This window comes from Rhea pennata, chromosome 14, assembly GCF_028389875.1.
Source record: "Rhea pennata isolate bPtePen1 chromosome 14, bPtePen1.pri, whole genome shotgun sequence".
Lineage (NCBI taxonomy): Eukaryota > Metazoa > Chordata > Aves > Rheiformes > Rheidae > Rhea > Rhea pennata.
Window position 1 is genome coordinate 313,296 of NC_084676.1, and position 18,855 is coordinate 332,150.

Below are 18,855 nucleotides of genomic sequence, written 5' to 3' on the forward strand. Positions count from 1 at the left end.
CACAGTGCCAAGGGCCCCTGCCCACCCATCACCCTGCAGTTTTTCCCTCCCAACCCACCAAGCTCAATGTTTTTTACCTGGAAAAGTGCCCAAAACAGTACCTTTTTGCTCCTGAACAGCAGCGCCCTCCTCTCTGCAGCTGAAACTGCTCAATTGGTGTTGGCTGCAGAGTGTTGCTAGGGGGAGGGTCTTTCAAAACTCTGCCTACTTGCCTGTCAAGGGTAGAAGGGGTGTTTTCATTGGTTACTTCTTTGATAGACATCCCTTGTAGCCAGTGGGATACTCACAGGGAGAGGGGAGAAGAAGAATGAATCTGGTCATTCAGACCAGGAGAGACTTTAGGAGATGAATGCATGCATTTTGCAAATACACCTGAAGTCACCAAAAAAGCTCTTCGGTTCGAAACATGCTTTGCCAAATGGTCAGGACAAAAAAAAAAAAAAAAAAAAAAAAACACCAGTACAGAACACTTTATGAACACATTTTTCATGATACAAGACCTAATTCCACCAGGATTGGGAAAGTCCAGGTTTTGATGCCTTTTCTAGTACCCTAGCGTCTCCAGAAGAACAGCAGACAATACCCAACAAAGCTACTATGAGACTCAAGAGACCCAGGAGGAGAGATGCAGCAGCTCCAGGGTCAGTGGCGGGGTCTGTGTGCAGCCCTGGAAAAGTCAGCTACCTGTTTAATGGTTTCATGCCTGCATGACTCACCAAGCGGTGGGCAGTCTGCAACCATACATTTAGCAAGACTCATCACAACTCCTCGGTGAATGCAACCGACAGCAGAACATTGAACCAACTCTAAGGGTTCAAAGGCTTAAATTTTCAGACTAAACTGCTTTTTTTCACCTCTTTTGTTAAAAATGGACAGTTTGTGGCTTCCAATAATTTGGATACATTTAGTCCTCTGTAAAATTACTTTCGTTGCACACAGCCTAAAACTCTCTAAAACAGGTATTTCTGGTCACTACCATTGCAGCAAAAAAGCAACGGGGCAGGGTAAGTGCACCCAAAGAATCTAACATTTGTGTGTTCATGCTGCATTCCTTTTTGATATGGAGACAAAAAAAAGGAAAGCTGGATGACCATTTTTAGTAACAAGTAGTAAGCATAATAAAGGTTTCAAAAAAGACAGACTAGTTAACAGCCATATAATAAAATAATCAGTACATTTGGAAAAGAAAAGCATGCTTTATGAATAACCTTAAAGTCTAATTGGACCCCTAACAATCACTTTAAGGTCACAAAATTTTCAATAGAATGAGCAATCAGGGTCAGCAAATCACAATGAGGTTTATCTTGCAACAGTCATCCACTGGTCCTCTACTTTACTAACACCTGAAGTCAAAGGTAAAAAGAAAAACCTAGCACCAAATAAAACGTTTATGTCAGATGGATCTTAAGTTAATATAGAGTTACGACAAATTAGGACTGTAATTTGTTTCCACAGCACTTCAGGCATAAGGGTAAGGGTTTTAATAAATATAATTAAATAATCAAATAACCTTGCTGGATATTCTACATTTGAGCACAGCTTATAAGCTAAACTTATAAGCTAAAAATAGTTCATACAGTTTCTAAAACACAGAATTAGACTTTACCTTCTAACCACTTCTTTCCAGCCTTCTTCTCTTTTCTGGCCTCTTTTTGGACTAGTCAGATTCAGCTTTACATTTGGAGAAGTCAGAGGCAAGGAAACAGGTTTATATGTAGTTGACAAAGAATTTGAATTACCTTCACCTTCAAGTCTGGGAACAGAAATGTACGGATTACAAATGACAGAATTCAGCTGACAGTATTACAGTGTACATACTCTGCAACTGCTAGCACTAGCTGCTTTCGTTCTTATTTTTCAAATGGAACAACTGTTGACTGACTTAACAGGTATTTTCTTACCATTTAATCCACAGCCTGTATCCTTCTTCCAAAAAGCAGAGAGCTAAACCATTGACGAAATGAAGCACTAAGGACATCAGGTTAAAATAGTTTATAATAAATGGTAAATAACCACTCAGTTACACCCTGCTTATGCATCTATAATACATTCTCCAGTTTGAATAACTTTAAGAAAATGTACCTTGGTAATGTCTTCCTTACTAGATATTTGAAAGTGTTTCAATTTTTCTGCTCTTACTCTAACCTTGGAAAATAGAGAAGTGCTTCCATTTCCTCATTTTAAAGTGGGGAACTGAGAGACAGAGATTTTAAAGTATTTATCTACCAATTAAGTCAATTTGGAAGCAGATGCTCAACATCACTATTTGCTCTAACACAGCTGAAGCAATAGTCTAGTGACAGAAACAATGCAAGTATGAGAGTATTCTCTTATTAGGCTAACTGATCTATGTGGACAAAAAAGCAGCACAGTTCAAGGGGCTCACAGTTTCATCTGCAGCACTGAAACAGTAGCAGCAACATTTAAAGGTTTAAAAATCGTTAGAAGATTAGCCTTAAGTCACTTGGCTCAGCAAATCTATGGTATAGTAGGAAAATTTAACTAAGGACCTCATGCTTCAGGTAAATATTATCATCCTGAGCATCACTCCTCTTTACTACATACACTATTCATCCATTTTATTCCTCCTCCTTTAAAACATTTTATGTTTATTCTGTCTCCTTGCAGTCCATTTGTTTATGCTGCACTTTGTGCAAACCGGACATCTAGGCGTATTTAAATAACCCAAACGTACTGACAACGTGAAAAGCAACGTTTTGACGATACACTTTCCACAAAGGCAGCGTTTTTGTCTCTTCATCTTAGTAAGTTTTAACCCTGTGATAAAACACCTGTCCAGGTCACTTAGAAGTTCCTTACAGATCTTTTAGTTGCCCTCAGATAAATATAAGGTTGAGGCAAATGGAACAAGAAAATGCATATGAAAGAAAACAATGAAGTTCATTGCAGAATATCAATTGCAGTGTAAAAGCTGAAAAGCTTAAAAAGCTTTTCTTTCTTTGCTTTGCCTGAAAATGTCTAGGTAAGCTTTTAGAAAAGCACCATTATGAAGTCTGAGTTTTCACTTCAATTGCAATAATCTTTTCACTGGCATGTCAGTGTCCAAAGGAAAAAGGAATTCAGGAAGAGCAAGTTTATAAACTGTTTTCAGAAAAAGTCTGCCCAGAGCAAGAGCCAAAGAGCATTTGCAGAAATTAGTAAGATATGTTAGTCTCATTTTGGTATTTATAGTCTTATTTCTTAGGTGTATGCGTATCTAATGGAAACATGTGCTCCTTCCTTCAATATAAGGAGACACAAGCATGCAGTTAGTTAACCCTGCTAGAGCTGCAGAATTCCAGGGGCTTTTCTAGGAGACCTTGGAAAACACTCAGGCAGAAACAACCAAAGGTCATAAAACATGGATAGAACCTGATTTCTAACATTCTTAAATGTAATCCAGAACAACCCCAAGGGCGGACAAATCTACTCATTCAGCATCTAATTTTAATCCAGGCTGGGGTGGGTATGGCAGGGAGAGGCACTAGAAAAGCTCAGGATGCAGCTCTCCCCACTCCTACCCAGCTGTTGCAGTAATTCTGGCTATTGGGAGAGTCCTCTCTTGCTGCCCTTTTTGATCCCATATTTACATTCTTAGCCAGGTATTCTGCAAATCAACGTACTCCCACTCCCAAACCTTAAATTTCTTTTTCTTTTTTCGGGGGGTGGGGGGGTGGGGGGGAGGAGGACACAACGACGATAGGGGGGGATGACACGGATGGACAGAGGGGGTAGGGAGTGATTCAGATTAATACCACCTATATGTACAAATTAACAGAGTGGGAGCTGTTAGCAAGGATTACAGGTTTAGAGAGAATCTAAGTTTTCTGGTTCAGACCAACAATCCTATTCAGAAACCAGTGTTAGAGTGGGTATTAGCTCCTTCACTAGCAATTGAATGATCTTCCAACTTATTTCATATGGCCACAGTACAATCATTGAGTTCTTTTGATTCTCACCTCTGGCTGGACAAGGTTAAATCAAACTGGCCATCAACCTGACAGGCGAAATGCTCAGAGTCATCAATCTCCTCCCTCCTTAAAACAAAGGGATTGATACTCAAATGAATTATGATGAATCATAAAACAATCATAAGGTAACCAAACTACTTCTGTAAATAGGCAATAAACGAAGTTGATATTTACTTTATAAATTCCCATCACATTCACTTTAAAATCTATTCTAATACAGTTAACAAACAGATATAGGTACTTAAGCAGTGCAGTAACAGAAAGCTGGATGTTTTGATAAAATCATATAAAAATGGCAAGCAATGCCAAAATCATTTCTTTAGCATTTTAAACAGGTGCATTCAATAAAATTAATAGTATTACTTAACTGCTATTCAAATAAATTCTCAATCTCTCAACATTTTGTGAATACACCAGGTGGTGTAAAGCTTAAGCTCAAAAAAATTTACACTGGTATAAACAAATGCTGTGAAACAGGGAAACAACACTGAAGTCTCACCTTGTCGGGGTTTTTGAAATTGATGTGCTTGTTTTTTCTTCCTGAGCAGGGATAAGCAATGAGGCATAGCGCCTCTCACCAGAGGAATTCATATCCATGGTGAAGTTCAACTCTTGGCTTTTACCTCCACTGCTACTTTCACTATTGCAATCTGTACTATCCAAGTTATCTGAATCACTGTTCCCACCTGCACCACCACCTCTTGGCTCTCCATTTATTTTATTTTTATCTGCTTTTTGCTGTGCTAGAGATATATGCTGATCTGGCAAAATTATCTGCATGTTCTGAGGAGTCTCTTTTGTTTTATTTTTCTTATTTTTTCTATTTGTGCTGGGTGTAGTCACCACATTAGCTCTCTTCTTCCCAAAGGCATTTGTGAAAGTAGTCGATGTTGCAGAGATTCCAATTGTAGTTGTAGTGGTTGCACTAGGAGGCTCTATAGGAACTTCTTGTTCCACTGAAAGAAAAACAGTTGATATCAAGTCAGAATCACAAAATATATTAAAAAAAAAAAGTCAGTGTTCCTGACTGAAGACACTATAGTGCAAGTTACACTCCTTGCTCAGCTGTCAGACTATTACCACCAGATTCAACCATAAATTATCCAAGAACAAGAATTTTGCTTTGGGAACAGGGGGAAGAAAAGTGAACAAACCAACTTTAACAGGAACATTGACAACTGCCCATCCAGGTTTCTGACAGTAGGGGGGAAAAAAACAGGACAGAAGCTGTGTAACGATGTCAGAATATCAGAAAAGTCAGCTTCCAAAACCAGGAAAAAAAGAGGGAAGGTTAAAAAAAGCACAACACAACTACACTTTTCATGAAAGTCTATGTTCTTTACCTTCATCATCATTTTCTTCTTCATCATCATCTTCTTGCAGCTCTAAAGTTTCTTTAGGCTTGTTTTCTTCATCTTCTTCTTGTTTTCTTTTTTGTTCCTCTTTCTTCTTCTTTCTTTTTTCCTTTCTCTTCTCCCTTTTAGCTGCAAGAGCTTGTTTTCTGCTCTCCTCTCTTGACTATGTAGGAGAAAAATATTCATACTTAAACATTTTCACAAACAAAGACCAAGTCATACTTATAATTCATATTGTCTCCAGGAACCCGGGGGAAGGGAGGAGAGGAGAAGAGAGCAAGATGAACAAGGATGACTTTGTCACATACTGAATCCTTATGCACAAACTGGATAGATGTTACAGAACAACAGGACCAGCTGGTCTCCAAAACTTCTAAGGAATGACAACAGAATACAACCAGAACAATAGAGGTATTATAAATACATAATTTTACCAGGAAGCAGCAAAGATCTCTCATTATCTCAGTCCTTTCTCAAAAATATTTAGTAACTTGATCAATATTTCTGCAATAATTTTAGCATTTTCACTCAAAAAATCTCCCAGAGTATTTTGCAGAATAAACAGAGATATCATTTTAACCACTTGTTGGCATGGCTTATCTCTCATACTGACAACTTTGCTTTACTGTAGTTTTGCAAAGCAACTGATTGGTGTTTAACAAGTCAGCAGACTGGAAAATTTAATAAATATGGAACCAGGCCAGAACTTCTGTCTTTATTATGGTATGAATTGTTTATCTAGAATTATAAAAGCCTCCATTTAGCCATCTCATTAAGAACACTTAAGAGGTTTTGGCATTTTGCTGGGATACTTATCAGCACCTCAGTGAAGGATAAGTTGACTTTCTCACTGCATTTAGCTCATCTGTCAGCCTGTAAGTTTTCCTTTGTAAAACTGAGTGAAACTTCATGGAAAATTTCCAGACCATACCTTACACAATGTATAACATACCACGTATCAAACGACTGAGACTGAAGATTTCTCTTACTCAGACTTACTTTCTGTGCTCTGAGTAATACAAGAAAGCTATAACCTAAGGTAACCATCACCAAGTCCAAATCTAAGTTTTCCTAAAAAGGATAACAGAATGGCTAAAGGTAAAAGTCAGTTCTAGTTTGCCACGCTCAGTATACATGTTACTTTTTATATATGAGAGGAAAGAAAGCAAATATAGACATTACATGAAGACAACTGCCTCAAGAAACAGAAACGTCAATACAGTCTACAGATTTAGATGTAGTTTGAAGCGTTACATTGTAACGGCAATTCTCCACTCACTTTTTCCAGGTCTAGCTCCTTCAGCAAGATAGTTGCATTCTTATTTGCTTCTGCAGCCTGCTGGTCTTTAGCTTTCACAATCGTCTCCACACACTGGTGACATTTTTTCAACAGGTCCTGGAATGCAAACTTTTCTTACTAAAATATCTCTAAAACCGAAATTAAGGACTGAGGCTTGCTCTACAAATATAAGACTGATTTCCTTGTATTCATTCATAAGCATACAACTACTCCCAATACAGTAAGACTCAAAACTAAACCTAGACCTAAAAAAAGTTAAAAAGAGACATACAAAACTGAGAAGCTAAACATGAACATTTAGTTTTGAATACTTAAGGTTTTCACATGTATAACCTAATACAAATGGTCTTGGTCTTTTCTCAAACTTAACTCACCTTGTCAGTTATGGTTGCTATGTACCGCATGCATTCAATGTCTGAAGGAAACTGGTTTACTTCTTTCACGAGGAACTGAACTACTTTCACATGCCCCTGCAATAGCAAACAAAATTCTTATCTCTTTTGTACACAACTGCTGTCACTCATCATTAAAACACAAGCTTGATATCTGTTAGTTCAGAGTAAAAACTAGTAACAAGCAAGAGTATTTCTGCTAAATTGCTTTGAGGGAGGAGAGGTGACTAGTTTGCTCAGTGCTGACAGCGAGTTTACTGTTGAACATACAGGCGACAAAGGCAGGCTCTCCTAAACGTAACTTATTATTTTAAAATACAAGGATCAAACCAGGCCTGAGAGCACAGTCAGCTCTTCGCGTTTTTGTTTGCTCACAAGGTGAGTCTGATCAGGGAACTGAGCCAGCTGAACATTATCCCACAACTACACTTTCTTCTGCTGCTGGATACCCTATCTGATGGGGTGCGCTATGCAACCACACAAACATTACCGACTTACTACTTCTGAAATTATCTGAAAGCAATGGAGGGACAGTAGCAGAATGCTCAACATTGATATTTGTCAAAAATCTGTACTCTTATTTGATGTTTTGTTAAGTATAAAGCAACTGCTCTTAAACAATCCTCTACTACAGCTATATTCCTTGTTTCCAGAAGCTTAACTGATCAAACCATTAGAAGCTAATATTCCTACTGCCAAGGAAAAAAGGCAACATCAAGAAAAGCCAGCAATACAAAGTCTAGTAGAGACAAGACATAAGACCTGGGTCTGAACATAGGAACAGTAGAACAGGACCACCCCAAAGGACAGCTTATTACAGACTGGTACAGTGTCCATCTCTAAAGCAAGGCTGGAACAAGATGTATTATTTGCAGGAATTTACAGGGGAACACAATAATCTTAACAGCTAGAATAGTGAAAGGTTTTGGAAACTGTATAACCAGAGATAAAATTAACACATTTTACAAAACAAAGCTTTTCATGTCTCAAAAACAGATCTTTGTGAAGTGCATCTTAGCTCTTCTCTAGAGAGGGTCTGAGATCCGCAGATCTAATGATCTTAAAGCAGACATTTTATCAAAATAGTAATTTTGATGTGTTATATTTGATTTTTTTCCAAGACTAAACATTTAGATTTAAAAAACAAATGAGAAATTCCATTTCAAGAACATTTAGCATTGAAATATACAGTCAGGTTGTTCTCCTACCTTGCGGAACGCTGACATAAGAGGTGTAATCTTCCGATTATCTGCTGCATCCACATCTGCTCCTGCTTGCACAAGCAGCTGAACTACATCATAGTGACCACCATTAGCTGCCAGCCAAAGAGGTGTATTTCCTTTCTTGTTACGAACATCGATATGAGCTCCTCTAAAGTAGAACAAGGGTAATTGAGTGAAGTAAGGTATCAGTAAAGATGGAAATCAGGAAGTAAGAGATCATGAAAGATCAGACTACAACTGAATATGCAACATCAGCCATTGAAATCTAGTATCTGGAGTAGAAATTCTGTTTTATTATATTGTGACTTAAAAAGCAGAAGATTTCAGGGACAAAGACAATTTAAACCTCTCCTACTCTCACTTCATAGCAAGGAACACTCACCTAACTTAGTCTTCTGCATCAGTTAGGGAACTAGCTAACACAGTTTTTAAACTGATCTTTAGATTTGAGACTACTCAAAGTGCAAAGAAGCCCCTTGAAATTTTAGCTGCACATGATTGCACTTGAATAGCTCCAGAGCAGTTTCCAGGCTCTACTCTAAGTGATAGCAGGGCAACGCTCATGTAGGAATTGTTGATTACTACATAGTCAACACAGTTAGACACTGTTTGCTTACCTCTGATCCCAGCTGTCTGCTTAGCTTCAACAACACTGCAGTTGCAGGATACACTAGGATAATACTGGTATAGTGAACAGATATGAGGCCCTACTCCCAAAGTTCCCCATCCTCTTTGCTCTTGGATGTGTACAATGACACAAACAAGGGCATCCTTACCACAAAAAATACAGCTACAGAATAAGCCATATTACCAATGAGAAGAAATAATTTACCGATTAATCAAGAGCTCGCAGAACTTGTAGTGACCCTTATCTGCTGCAATTGTTAAAGCTGTATCTCTTGAGGAAGGCACAGGAGGAGCATTAACGTCTGCTCCTTTGTCAAGAAGAACTCTTCCAACCTCTGCATACCCTCCTGAAGCAGCTTCCATCAGAGGTGTAAGACCAGTCTGTGCAAAAATAATGAGTTGCTCATTGTGAATTCTGTATAAACTACTTTAGGTACAACATTTGGATAAACCATTACGGATTTCTACACGTAAATCAGATTTTTTATTTAACTGCTTATATTTACTTTAAAAGTCTTCCTCAGAAAACATCCTCTTTGGCTTTGATTTACACCAGCCTAAACTGACAACTGATTACCACCAGATATACTAGCCTGAGCAATAAAAACAAGTTTACAAAGAATCTCTAAAACAGAGGTAAGTACAGATCCAGAGGCAAACACAAGTGTTTCTGCAAAAATGGCCCCCAAAATTGGCTTTAGAAATCCTCTCTAGCCTCCCTTAGCACTGAGACTGACCTTGGACGAACCTGGTTGTTAGGCAAGAGTGTTAAATAAACTTGTACAAGCTGCTAACATGCCCAGCTGACTGTTTGAGAGCTGGCTTATATCCACATCCCTTTTTCTCCAGCTACAGGAGAAGCAGACATTTCTATGGACATAGAAATTATTTCAGCAGCTTTAGGAGCTACCAATTTTTTTTTTGTGCTGGGGAAATCACTCTGGCTGTCTACACTAGCTTTCAGTTTCCTTTATGGCAAGAAGCACAAAGCTGTCCCACAGTAAAGGATGGGACTGGTAGAGCACTGCAGAGGTGCAGAAAGTCACAGTACTGAAGTCATGGGTTCTATGTTAACATCAGTTTTACATCTAACAGACCAGCGTTTGAACGCAATACTTGCCTTGATGTGGATGAAGTAGTCTGTTGTATCTGAAAATCACTGCCATAAAAATACCGTTCCCTTTCTTTCTGGGCTTGACTTACATATAAATACAGATATATCTATCTGTTCTGTTAACAGAACATGTCAGTCTTAAACTTGAGAAGTTTCTTGGCACTACTGAGTGAGAGTTAACCAAGGTAAGTTTCATTTTTCATTCAGAAGGTCTAATCATCCTTCCCCCAACAAACAATCATCAGAACTGCTGCTTATGATTTTTAAAAAGCTTATTTCAAAACGTTCAGCAAGTCCTCTAATTTTCCTATACTGTAGCGAGTGAAATGAGGCATGCATACAAGCTATTAGGCACAACCTTGAAGCTTGCACATCAATAGGGGCAAGGAGGTTTTTACTAAAATACTTTTCCTTTTTCACAAGCAAGGAGAGGTGTTTAAATACCTTGGGAAAAACAAAAACAAAACAACAGTGAGAAAATAACCCCTGTCAAATGTCTAGCTCCATCACTACCGATTTGCTTTTGAATTACTGAAGACAGAGCCGAAGGGGCTCAAAGAAGAATTTCAAGAAACCTGACAACTCTTGGAAAATGCACTTCTTAAAAATAAGTCATAAGGAAAGGTGATATACGTGCCTACCTTAGCCCTGTGTTCAACATTGGCTTTCCTGTCCAAAAGCAGACTGACCACCTCTGCTCGGCCTTGGAAACAGGCCAGGGTGAGGGCCGTATTGCGATTGGTCTCAATTTGGGCATTGATATCGGAACCCATGTCAAGCAACAGTTTCACTGCAGGTACGTGGCCGTTCATAGCGGCCAACATCAGAGGAGAAATACCTAGCTTACTCCCAGTCCTAAAGAGAAAGAAAAACAACAGTTCCCAGAACCAGATGAATGCTCTGTAAAACACAAGTGTATCCAAGACGAACAGAATGTTTTATTGTAGGCCAAAAAGAAACATACAATATATAGAGACACTTACCTAAAATACTAGCAATTCTGAGCTGATTATCAGAAACCAGAGTAACCACGTGCAGTAGAAAATCATGATTTATGTACAAGAAAAATGTTTCAACTTTTCAAAGTTCAGATGGCTGAAGCACACATACACATTAAGCAATTTATATTAAATCCAAGGCTGCAGCTGATTCAGAAAAACATACTTCTAAAATACAGCCACAGTTTAAACTTCTTCTGGGGACAGAAGAAATGTTAGCTTTTCTATAATGAGTAAAGGGCACTTAAGACACTCAGCCATGTAATTTTGTTCCTCTTTCTGAAAAAGAAATATTCCAACAAATACACAGGGCTGCCTTGTGAACTTCGGCTGGTTCCTTTCCGTTCCACTGGAAAAGTGTTGGACTTCTAGATCCCAGAACAGTAGCAAAGAAAGGGGGAAAGAATAGGCTTGCAAATCATATTGTCACTTAAAACTTAGATATAAGAGAAATGAAGGATGGGAGTGATGTAGAAAGGTTGCAAGGAAGGCTAAAAGCACTAAAGGTTGGAGAATACGTTTCACTATACACCCAACAACAGACTACTCCTGCAGTTAATCTGATGCACAGAATACATTACCTTGAATTAATTTCTGCTCCAGCGTTGAGGAGAATCTTGATGATATTGACATATCCACCAGATGCAGCAAGGCTTAATGGTGTATAATCAGACACATTCCTATGTTCTTTGTTTGCTCCTCGGGCCAACAGCAGATCAACAACCTGGAAAGACAGCACACACGTTAAAATATGTTTTGTGACCTTAGCTATTACCTAGAAGTGAAAGAATGTTTTCACCATTCAAACCTTCCTGCACACTACCAGCTTCCAGAGTCAACAGATAAGCAAAGATGGTATCAGTTTTCCTGTAGAAACTTTACATTTACATATGCACTGTGCAGACTAGCAACTAATATATTCATCAGCAAATTTGTGCGGGCTGTAGTAGCACTTGTCTTTCAAAAGGATTATTTTACCAAATCAAAAATGCAAGGCTTTAAAGTGAAGCTCCTCCTGTACATGTAAGCTAAAAAAAAAAAGGGGGGGGATATGTCCCACTTCCATATGCCTCACATTGCTTGAGCATCTCTTGCAGTGAACTCCCACACCTTTAATTCAAACGATGCTTGAGCCAAGTTTTACCATCTGTGTTACGCAGTCTTTCCAAGAAAGCACAGACTAACTGACAGTAACCAAAGAAGCGAGAGAAAGGACTTCTCTCCACTGAGAGAAGAAGCCTTAAAAGAAATAGAAGGGGGGGGAGATCTGGTGTGGCACTGCACTTTACTGTGTCTCATTTTACTACTACATGGGGCAGTTGGTTTAAAGCCAGAGAAGAAAAAAAAAAAAAAAAAAAAACAACTCCCCCACAAGTTGCTAAGCCAGAAACACAAGAGGCAGAAAGTGGCATAAAGGACGAAAAACAAACAAAAAATAACCCCACCACACAAGGAGGAAAAGTGAAAGATTTAAGTATCACAGAATCACAGAACAATTGAGGATGGTAGGGACCTTTAAAGATCATCTAGTCCAAACCCCCTGCAGGGTCACCTACAGCACATGGCCCAGGACCCTGTCCGAGCAGCTTCTGACTATCTCCAAGGATGCAGACTCTACAACTTCTCTGGGCAACCCATTTCAGTGCTCAGTCATCCTCTTAGGAAAGCAGTTTTTGCTTATCTTCTGAAGGAACTTCCTGTGATTCCCTTTGTGCCTGTTCCCTCTTGCCCTGTCACTGGACACCACTGAAAAGAGTCCAGAAGGGTGTCCTGCTGGACCTTGTCCTTACCAACAGGGAGGGACTGGTTAGAGATGTGAAGGTTGGGGGCAGTCTTGGCTGCAGTGACCACGAGATGGTGGAGTTCAGGATCCGACAGGAAAGAAGTAAGGCAACAAGCATGATTGCGACCCTGGACTTCAGGAGAGCAGACTTTGGGCTCTTCAGAGACCTACTTGGAGGAATATCACGGGTGAAGGCCCTAGAGGGAAGGGGGGTCCAGGAGAGCTGGCTAATATTCCAACATCACTTCCTCCAAGCTCAAGAGCGGTGCATCCCTATGAATAAGAAGTGCAGCAAAAGGGGCAGGAGACCTCCATGGGTGAGCAAGGAGCTCCTGGCCAAATTCAGACAGAAGAAGAAAGTACAGAGTGTGGAAGAGGGGACAGGCTACTTGGGAGAACTATAGGAATGCAGTCAGAGTATGTAGAGATACAACAGGGAAGGCTAAGACCCGGTTGGAACTGAGTCTGGCAAGGGATGTTAAGGACAACAGGAAGGGCTTCTTCAAATGCATCAGTAGCAAGAGGAGGACAAGGAAAAATGTGGGCGGGGGCCCTGGTGACAAGGGATACAGAGAAGGCAGAATTACTGAATGCCTTCTTTGCTTCAGTCTTCACTGCTAAAGGGCAGCCCCCAGGAATCCCAGAGCCTGGACGTGAGGGAGAAAGTCCAGAGAAGGGAAGACTTTCCTTTGGTTGAGGAGGATAGGATTAGAGACCTTCTGGGCAAGCCAGACATCCACAAATCCGTGGGCCTGGATGGGATGCACCCACAGGTACTGAGGGAGCTGGCGGATGTTGTTGACAGGCCGCCCTCCATCATCTCTGAAAAGTCATGGAGAACTGGAGAGGTGCCTGAAGACTGGAAGAAAGCCAGTGTCACTCCAGTCTTCAAAAAGGGCAAGGAGGAGGACCCAGGGAGCTACAGGCCAGTCAGCCTCACCTCCATCCCTGGAAAGGGAATTAACAGCTCATTCTGGATGTCATCTCCAGGCATATGGAAGAAAAAAAAAGGTGATCAGGAGTAGCCAGCAGGGATTCACCCCCAGTTTTGGGGGCTGTTTTTGCAGAAGCACTTGTGTATGCCTCTGGATCTGTACTTACCTCTGTTTTAGAGATTCTTTGTATACTGTTGTTTTTATTGCAAGGCTTCTGACACTGTCTCCCATAACATCCTCCCAGATAAGCTCAGGAAGCATGGGTTAGACGAGGGGACAGTGAGGTGGATTGAGTACCGGCTGAAAGGCAGAGCTCAGAGGGTCGTCATCAGTGGTGTGGAGTCTAGTTGGAGGCCGTGGATAGTGGTATCGCCCAGGGCTCAGTACTGGGCCCCATCCTGTTCAACTTTTTCATCAGTGACCAGGAGGAGGGGACAGAGTGCCTCCTCAGCAGGTTTGATGATGCTACCAAGCTGGCAGGAGTGGCTCACACACCTGAGGGCTGTGCTGCCATTCAGAGAGACCTGGGCAGGCTGCAGAGTTGGGCAAAGAGGCTCAACAAGGGCATGTGCAGAGTCCTGCACCTAGGGGAACATAACCCTAGGCACCAGTACAAGCTGGAGGCTGACCTTCTGGAGAGCAGCTCTGCAGAGAAGGACCTGGGAGAGCTGGTGGATGACGAATTGACCATGAGCCAGCAATGTGCCCTTGTGGCCAGGAAGGCCAATGGTGTCCTTGGGTGCATTAGGAACAGTGTCGCCAGCAGGTGGAGGGAGGTGATCGTGACCCTCTACTCAGCCCTGGTGAAGCCTCATCTCGAGTAATGCGTCCAGTTCTGGGCTCCCCAGTACAAGAGAGACATGGAGCTACTGGAGAGAGTCCAGCATAGGGCTATGAGGATGATCAGAGGGCAGGAGCACCTGCCCTGTGAGGAACGGCTGCGAGAACTGGGCCTCTGTAGCCTGGAGAAGAGAAGACTGAGGTGGGGATCTTATCAATGTGTATAAGTATCTGAAGGGAGGATGTCAGGGGGACAGGGACAAACTCTTTTCAGTGGTGCCATGTGACAGGACAAGAGGCAACGGGCAGAAACTGAAGCACAGAAAGTTCTGCCTGAATGTGAGGGGGAATTTCTTCACTGTGAGAGCGACAGAGCACTGGAAGAGGTTGCCCGGAGAGGTTGTGGAGTCGCCTTCTCTGGAGATACTCAAAACCAGCCTGGATGCAACCCTGTCTACCATGCTCTAGGTGACCCTGCTGAGCAGGGAGGTTGGACTAGATGATCTCCACAGGTCGCTTCCAACCTTACTGATTCTATGATCTTCTTTACACCCTCTCTTCAGATATTTAAACACATTCCCTCCTGAACAAAATCTCTCCTCAGTCTTCTCTTCTGCAGGCTGAACAGTCAGAGCTCTCAGCCTTTCCTCATGAGAGATGCTCTAGCCCCTCAAGCATCTTAGTGGCCCTCCACTGGACTCCCTCCAGTTGTGCTCTTTCTCTCTCTCTTCTACTGGAGAGCCCAGAACTGGACACAGTTCTCCAGGTGTAGTCTCACCAGGGCTGAACCTGAGAAGCATCATCTCCCTCAGTGTGCTACCAATGCTACTCCTGATGCAGCCAAGCATGCCATTGGCCTTCTTGGCCACAAGGGCACACCGCTGGCTTACAGTCAACTTGGTGTCCACCAAGACTCCCAGGTCCTGCTCTGCAGAGCTGCCCTCCAGCGGGCCAACCCCAGTCCATACTGATGCATAGCATTATTCCTCCCCTGGTGCAGGACTCCGCATTCCCCTTTCTTCAGCTTCATTGGGCTCCTCTCTACTCATCTCTCCAGCCTGTCAAAGTTCCTCTGACTAGCAGCACAGCCCTCCGGCACATCAGCTACTCCTCCCACTTCTATCTTATCAGCAGATTGCTGAGGATTCATTCTGCCCCTTCATTCCAGTCATCTGATGAACAAGATGAACAGGATTGGACCCAGGACTGACCCCTAGATTACACTACTAGCTACAAACCTCCAATTAGGCTTGGCATCACTAAGCACAACCCCACTTCCCTGTCTGCTCACCCAGCCCTTACTTCTTCAGCTTGCCTATGAGGATGTTATGGCAGACAGTGACAAATGTCTTACTGAAGTCCAGGGAGACAACACCCACTGTTCTCCCCTCATCTACCCAGCCAGCCCTTCCACCATAGAAGGCTATCAGGCATAGAAGGTTGGTTAAGCAGGATTTCCCCTTTGTCAGCCCATGCTCACTGCTCCCAATCACCTTCTTATCCTTCATTTGCTTGAAAATGGTTTCCAGCATTAGCTGCTCAAACACCTTTCCAGGGATGGAGGTAAGGCTAATTGGCCCGTAGCTCCCCGAGTCCTCCTTCTTGTCCATTTGGAAGACTGGCATGACATTTGCTTGCTTCCAGTCTTCAGACACCTCTCCTGATCACCACGGCCTTTCACAGATGACAGAGAGGCCTTGCATTGACATCTGCCAACTCCCTCAGCACTTGTGGGTGTATCCCATCAGAGCTCATGGACTCGTGCATGTCCAGTTTGCTTAAGAGATCCCTAACCTAGTTCTCCTCCACCAAGGGAAATACTTTCTTTCTCCAGACTTTCTCCCTGGTGTCCAGGGCCAGGGATTCCTGAAGGACAATCTTTCCAGAAAAGACTGAGGTGCAGAAGTATCTGCTTCTTCTGTATCCTTTGTCACCAGGGCCCCTACCTCATTCAGCAGCAGGCCTACATTTCCCCTACTCTTCCTTTTGTTATGGATGTATTTATAGAAGCCCTTCTTGTCCTTGACATCCCTCATCAGACTATACTTTAGATGAGTCTTGGCCTTCCTAGCTTCTTCACTGCATACTCAGATAACATCCTCATACCCCACCTAGGCTACCTGTGCCCGCTTCCACATTCTCTATACTTTCTTATTATGCTTGAATTTTGCCAGGAGCTCCCTCTTTCATGTAGTAATTTAAAAAGTAATTAAATAAGTAAAGTTATCATGGGCTGAATAAGTCTCTTATTATTTGTGAGCAGCACCATTACTGTTCTGCAACTCAAAACTCAAGGCAGGTATTTTCCAATTTTACCTATTTGAATCCTTAAAAATTCCAAAATTTATCACTCTTTCATTTGGCACAGAACCCTTTACCATTCCCATGGTATCTTCTAAGCTAGTCTGTCCACAACTTAAGTAGGAAGGATTTAACATATGTTGTTTGGACAAAAACCAAATAAACAAAAAAACCCCCACGTATAACAAAACAAAACCCCAAAACTACCCTGATGGAAAACTGAAATACCCTTAGAAGAGTAATATAATATGCCCTTATAATATAGAACATTTTCACAGTGGATCTACATCTGTCAGCCCTGCATATTACCACTGTACTGCATACATAAAATTCTAGTTTCTGTCCTTCTGGGTCTGCACTGGCTGTGTTAGTTTTGACAGTGGCGAGAATGCATAAAGGAAGTGTTTAATGAACAAAGTTATTCATTCATTTCTCTTCCACCCTCACAAAAGCATTATTTTGCAAGAAAAAAGGGACAGGAGAATGACCACAAGTTATAACAGTTTGCTAAAAAAATGAGGATAACCAAGGGGATAAAAACATATATTAAACATGTGTGTATCCATACCTCTTGGCGTCCACCAGAGCAGGCCAACGAAAGTGGAGTATCCTTTGTGCGCTCAGACTGTGCTTCTATATCCCCACCCTTGTCTAGAAGAATTTCTACTACGCCAACATGCCCAGCAGTTGCAGCCAGAATCAAAGGTGTAAAACCTAATGTAACAGAAGGTCATATTAAAAGCAACCCAGAGAAACTCAGAACTACCCACAGGCAGAAATAGAGATTCATTTACTGTAAATTATGTTGATAAACATTCTGAGGAAGACATGTCTAGTTTCCTTGTATAGGCCATAATTACAGAAAACCTCAGACCCTCTCCCAGTCCTCATGTATGCCTGGTACATCTAAGGTTTTGACTCTTGCCACATCTAATTTTTTTGCTGAAAAATCAGCATTTTTGCTGAAAAATCAGATTTCACTGAATTCAACTACTGCAAAAGACATGATACGCAGCCTGACAACAAACTACTCTGAGTTAGCTTTGTCAGCCAAGATTTGAGATTTACCCCAATTAGCCGCTCTAGTTAGAGTGCCAAAATCTTTTGCGTAGAGTGAATTATAAGGACAAAGCGGTCCATATTTCAACAAATTTTAAGATTGCTCAGACATACTTCCTTTTAAAAACAAAGCTAGAAAGCCAGGCAGTATCACTTACTTTTTATAATCAACATTTCTATGTTAAGTTGGAAAATGCAATTTTACATTTTTGCACGCTCAGTCATTTTCTGAAGCAAAGAATACTAAATTCCTCTTTGAAACTTGCTCCTCCACATTACACACCAAGGTCAAACTGTTTTACTATTTTAGCTTACCCTTTTTGTCTCTGTGTTCAATATTCGCACCACGTGCTATCAATACAGATACAAGTTCTTCGTGACCGCCTGCACATGCAAGGGTCAGAGCAGTGTCGTGATTACTTTCAGTCTTCATGGTCAGGAAGAAAAAGAAGGAGATATTCATCAATTAAAAATATCCTAAGCAAACTTGATTTTTAACATAGCACTAGGTTTTATTTCCCACCCTCCTTTCAGAATTGATCAGAAAGCAAGTCAGTTAGACACTACAGTGAAATTACTCACATGCGCATCAATGTCAACAGAAGGATACATGGGAAGCACTGACTGCGAAGCCACGTTGCTTGGAGCCTGGGAACATGGCTCCGACGTAGGGGATTCCGTAGTGTGCGAGGAACTGGTGGAGCCACTGGGCACTCTGCTATTCACAGCTGAAAAGTAACATTGGCTTATTAATCCCCTCTTTGCAATTCCATATTTGAGAAAGATTTAGTCCCATAAAATTGTCACTGTCTAACAAAAATATCTGTGGGGTAGGGATGGGGAACAAAATACACAATCCTAAAAAGCAAATCAGTTATTATCTCGCACAAAGGATCTTTCCAGCAGTTAAATAATGAAAGTATCTCCAAACTGTGTAAAGTTAGGAAAATAATTTTATTAATTAGTTTGTAAACATTATGAAGATTATGATTACAAATATTATTAGTTATCCTTCTA

The 18,855-nt window shown here is 41.3% G+C and overlaps 1 protein-coding gene across 5 annotated transcripts in view; it reads right to left on the reverse strand.

The window, feature by feature from the left end:
- The window catches only part of ANKHD1 (ankyrin repeat and KH domain containing 1), a 121,896-nt gene that overhangs the window by 13,353 nt on the left and 89,688 nt on the right, over window positions 1–18,855 (reverse strand). For 3 of the 5 annotated variants that reach the window (XM_062587499.1, XM_062587498.1, XM_062587496.1), the window contains 12 exons: window positions 18,421–18,566; window positions 18,154–18,265; window positions 17,348–17,493; window positions 11,562–11,704; window positions 10,624–10,837; window positions 9,074–9,249; window positions 8,227–8,389; window positions 7,001–7,096; window positions 6,606–6,722; window positions 5,315–5,489; window positions 4,471–4,927; window positions 1,607–1,753 (listed from right to left, as the gene is read on the reverse strand). In XM_062587499.1, the coding sequence (XP_062443483.1) occupies window positions 1,607–1,753; window positions 4,471–4,927; window positions 5,315–5,489; window positions 6,606–6,722; window positions 7,001–7,096; window positions 8,227–8,389; window positions 9,074–9,249; window positions 10,624–10,837; window positions 11,562–11,704; window positions 17,348–17,493; window positions 18,154–18,265; window positions 18,421–18,566 (2,092 nt within the window). Of the gene's footprint in view, window positions 1–101; window positions 213–1,602; window positions 1,754–3,959; window positions 4,038–4,470; window positions 4,928–5,314; window positions 5,490–6,605; window positions 6,723–7,000; window positions 7,097–8,226; window positions 8,390–9,073; window positions 9,250–10,623; window positions 10,838–11,561; window positions 11,705–17,347; window positions 17,494–18,153; window positions 18,266–18,420; window positions 18,567–18,855 lie in introns of those variants that run through there. The other 2 variants (XM_062587495.1, XM_062587500.1) reach the window with 2 other exon arrangements.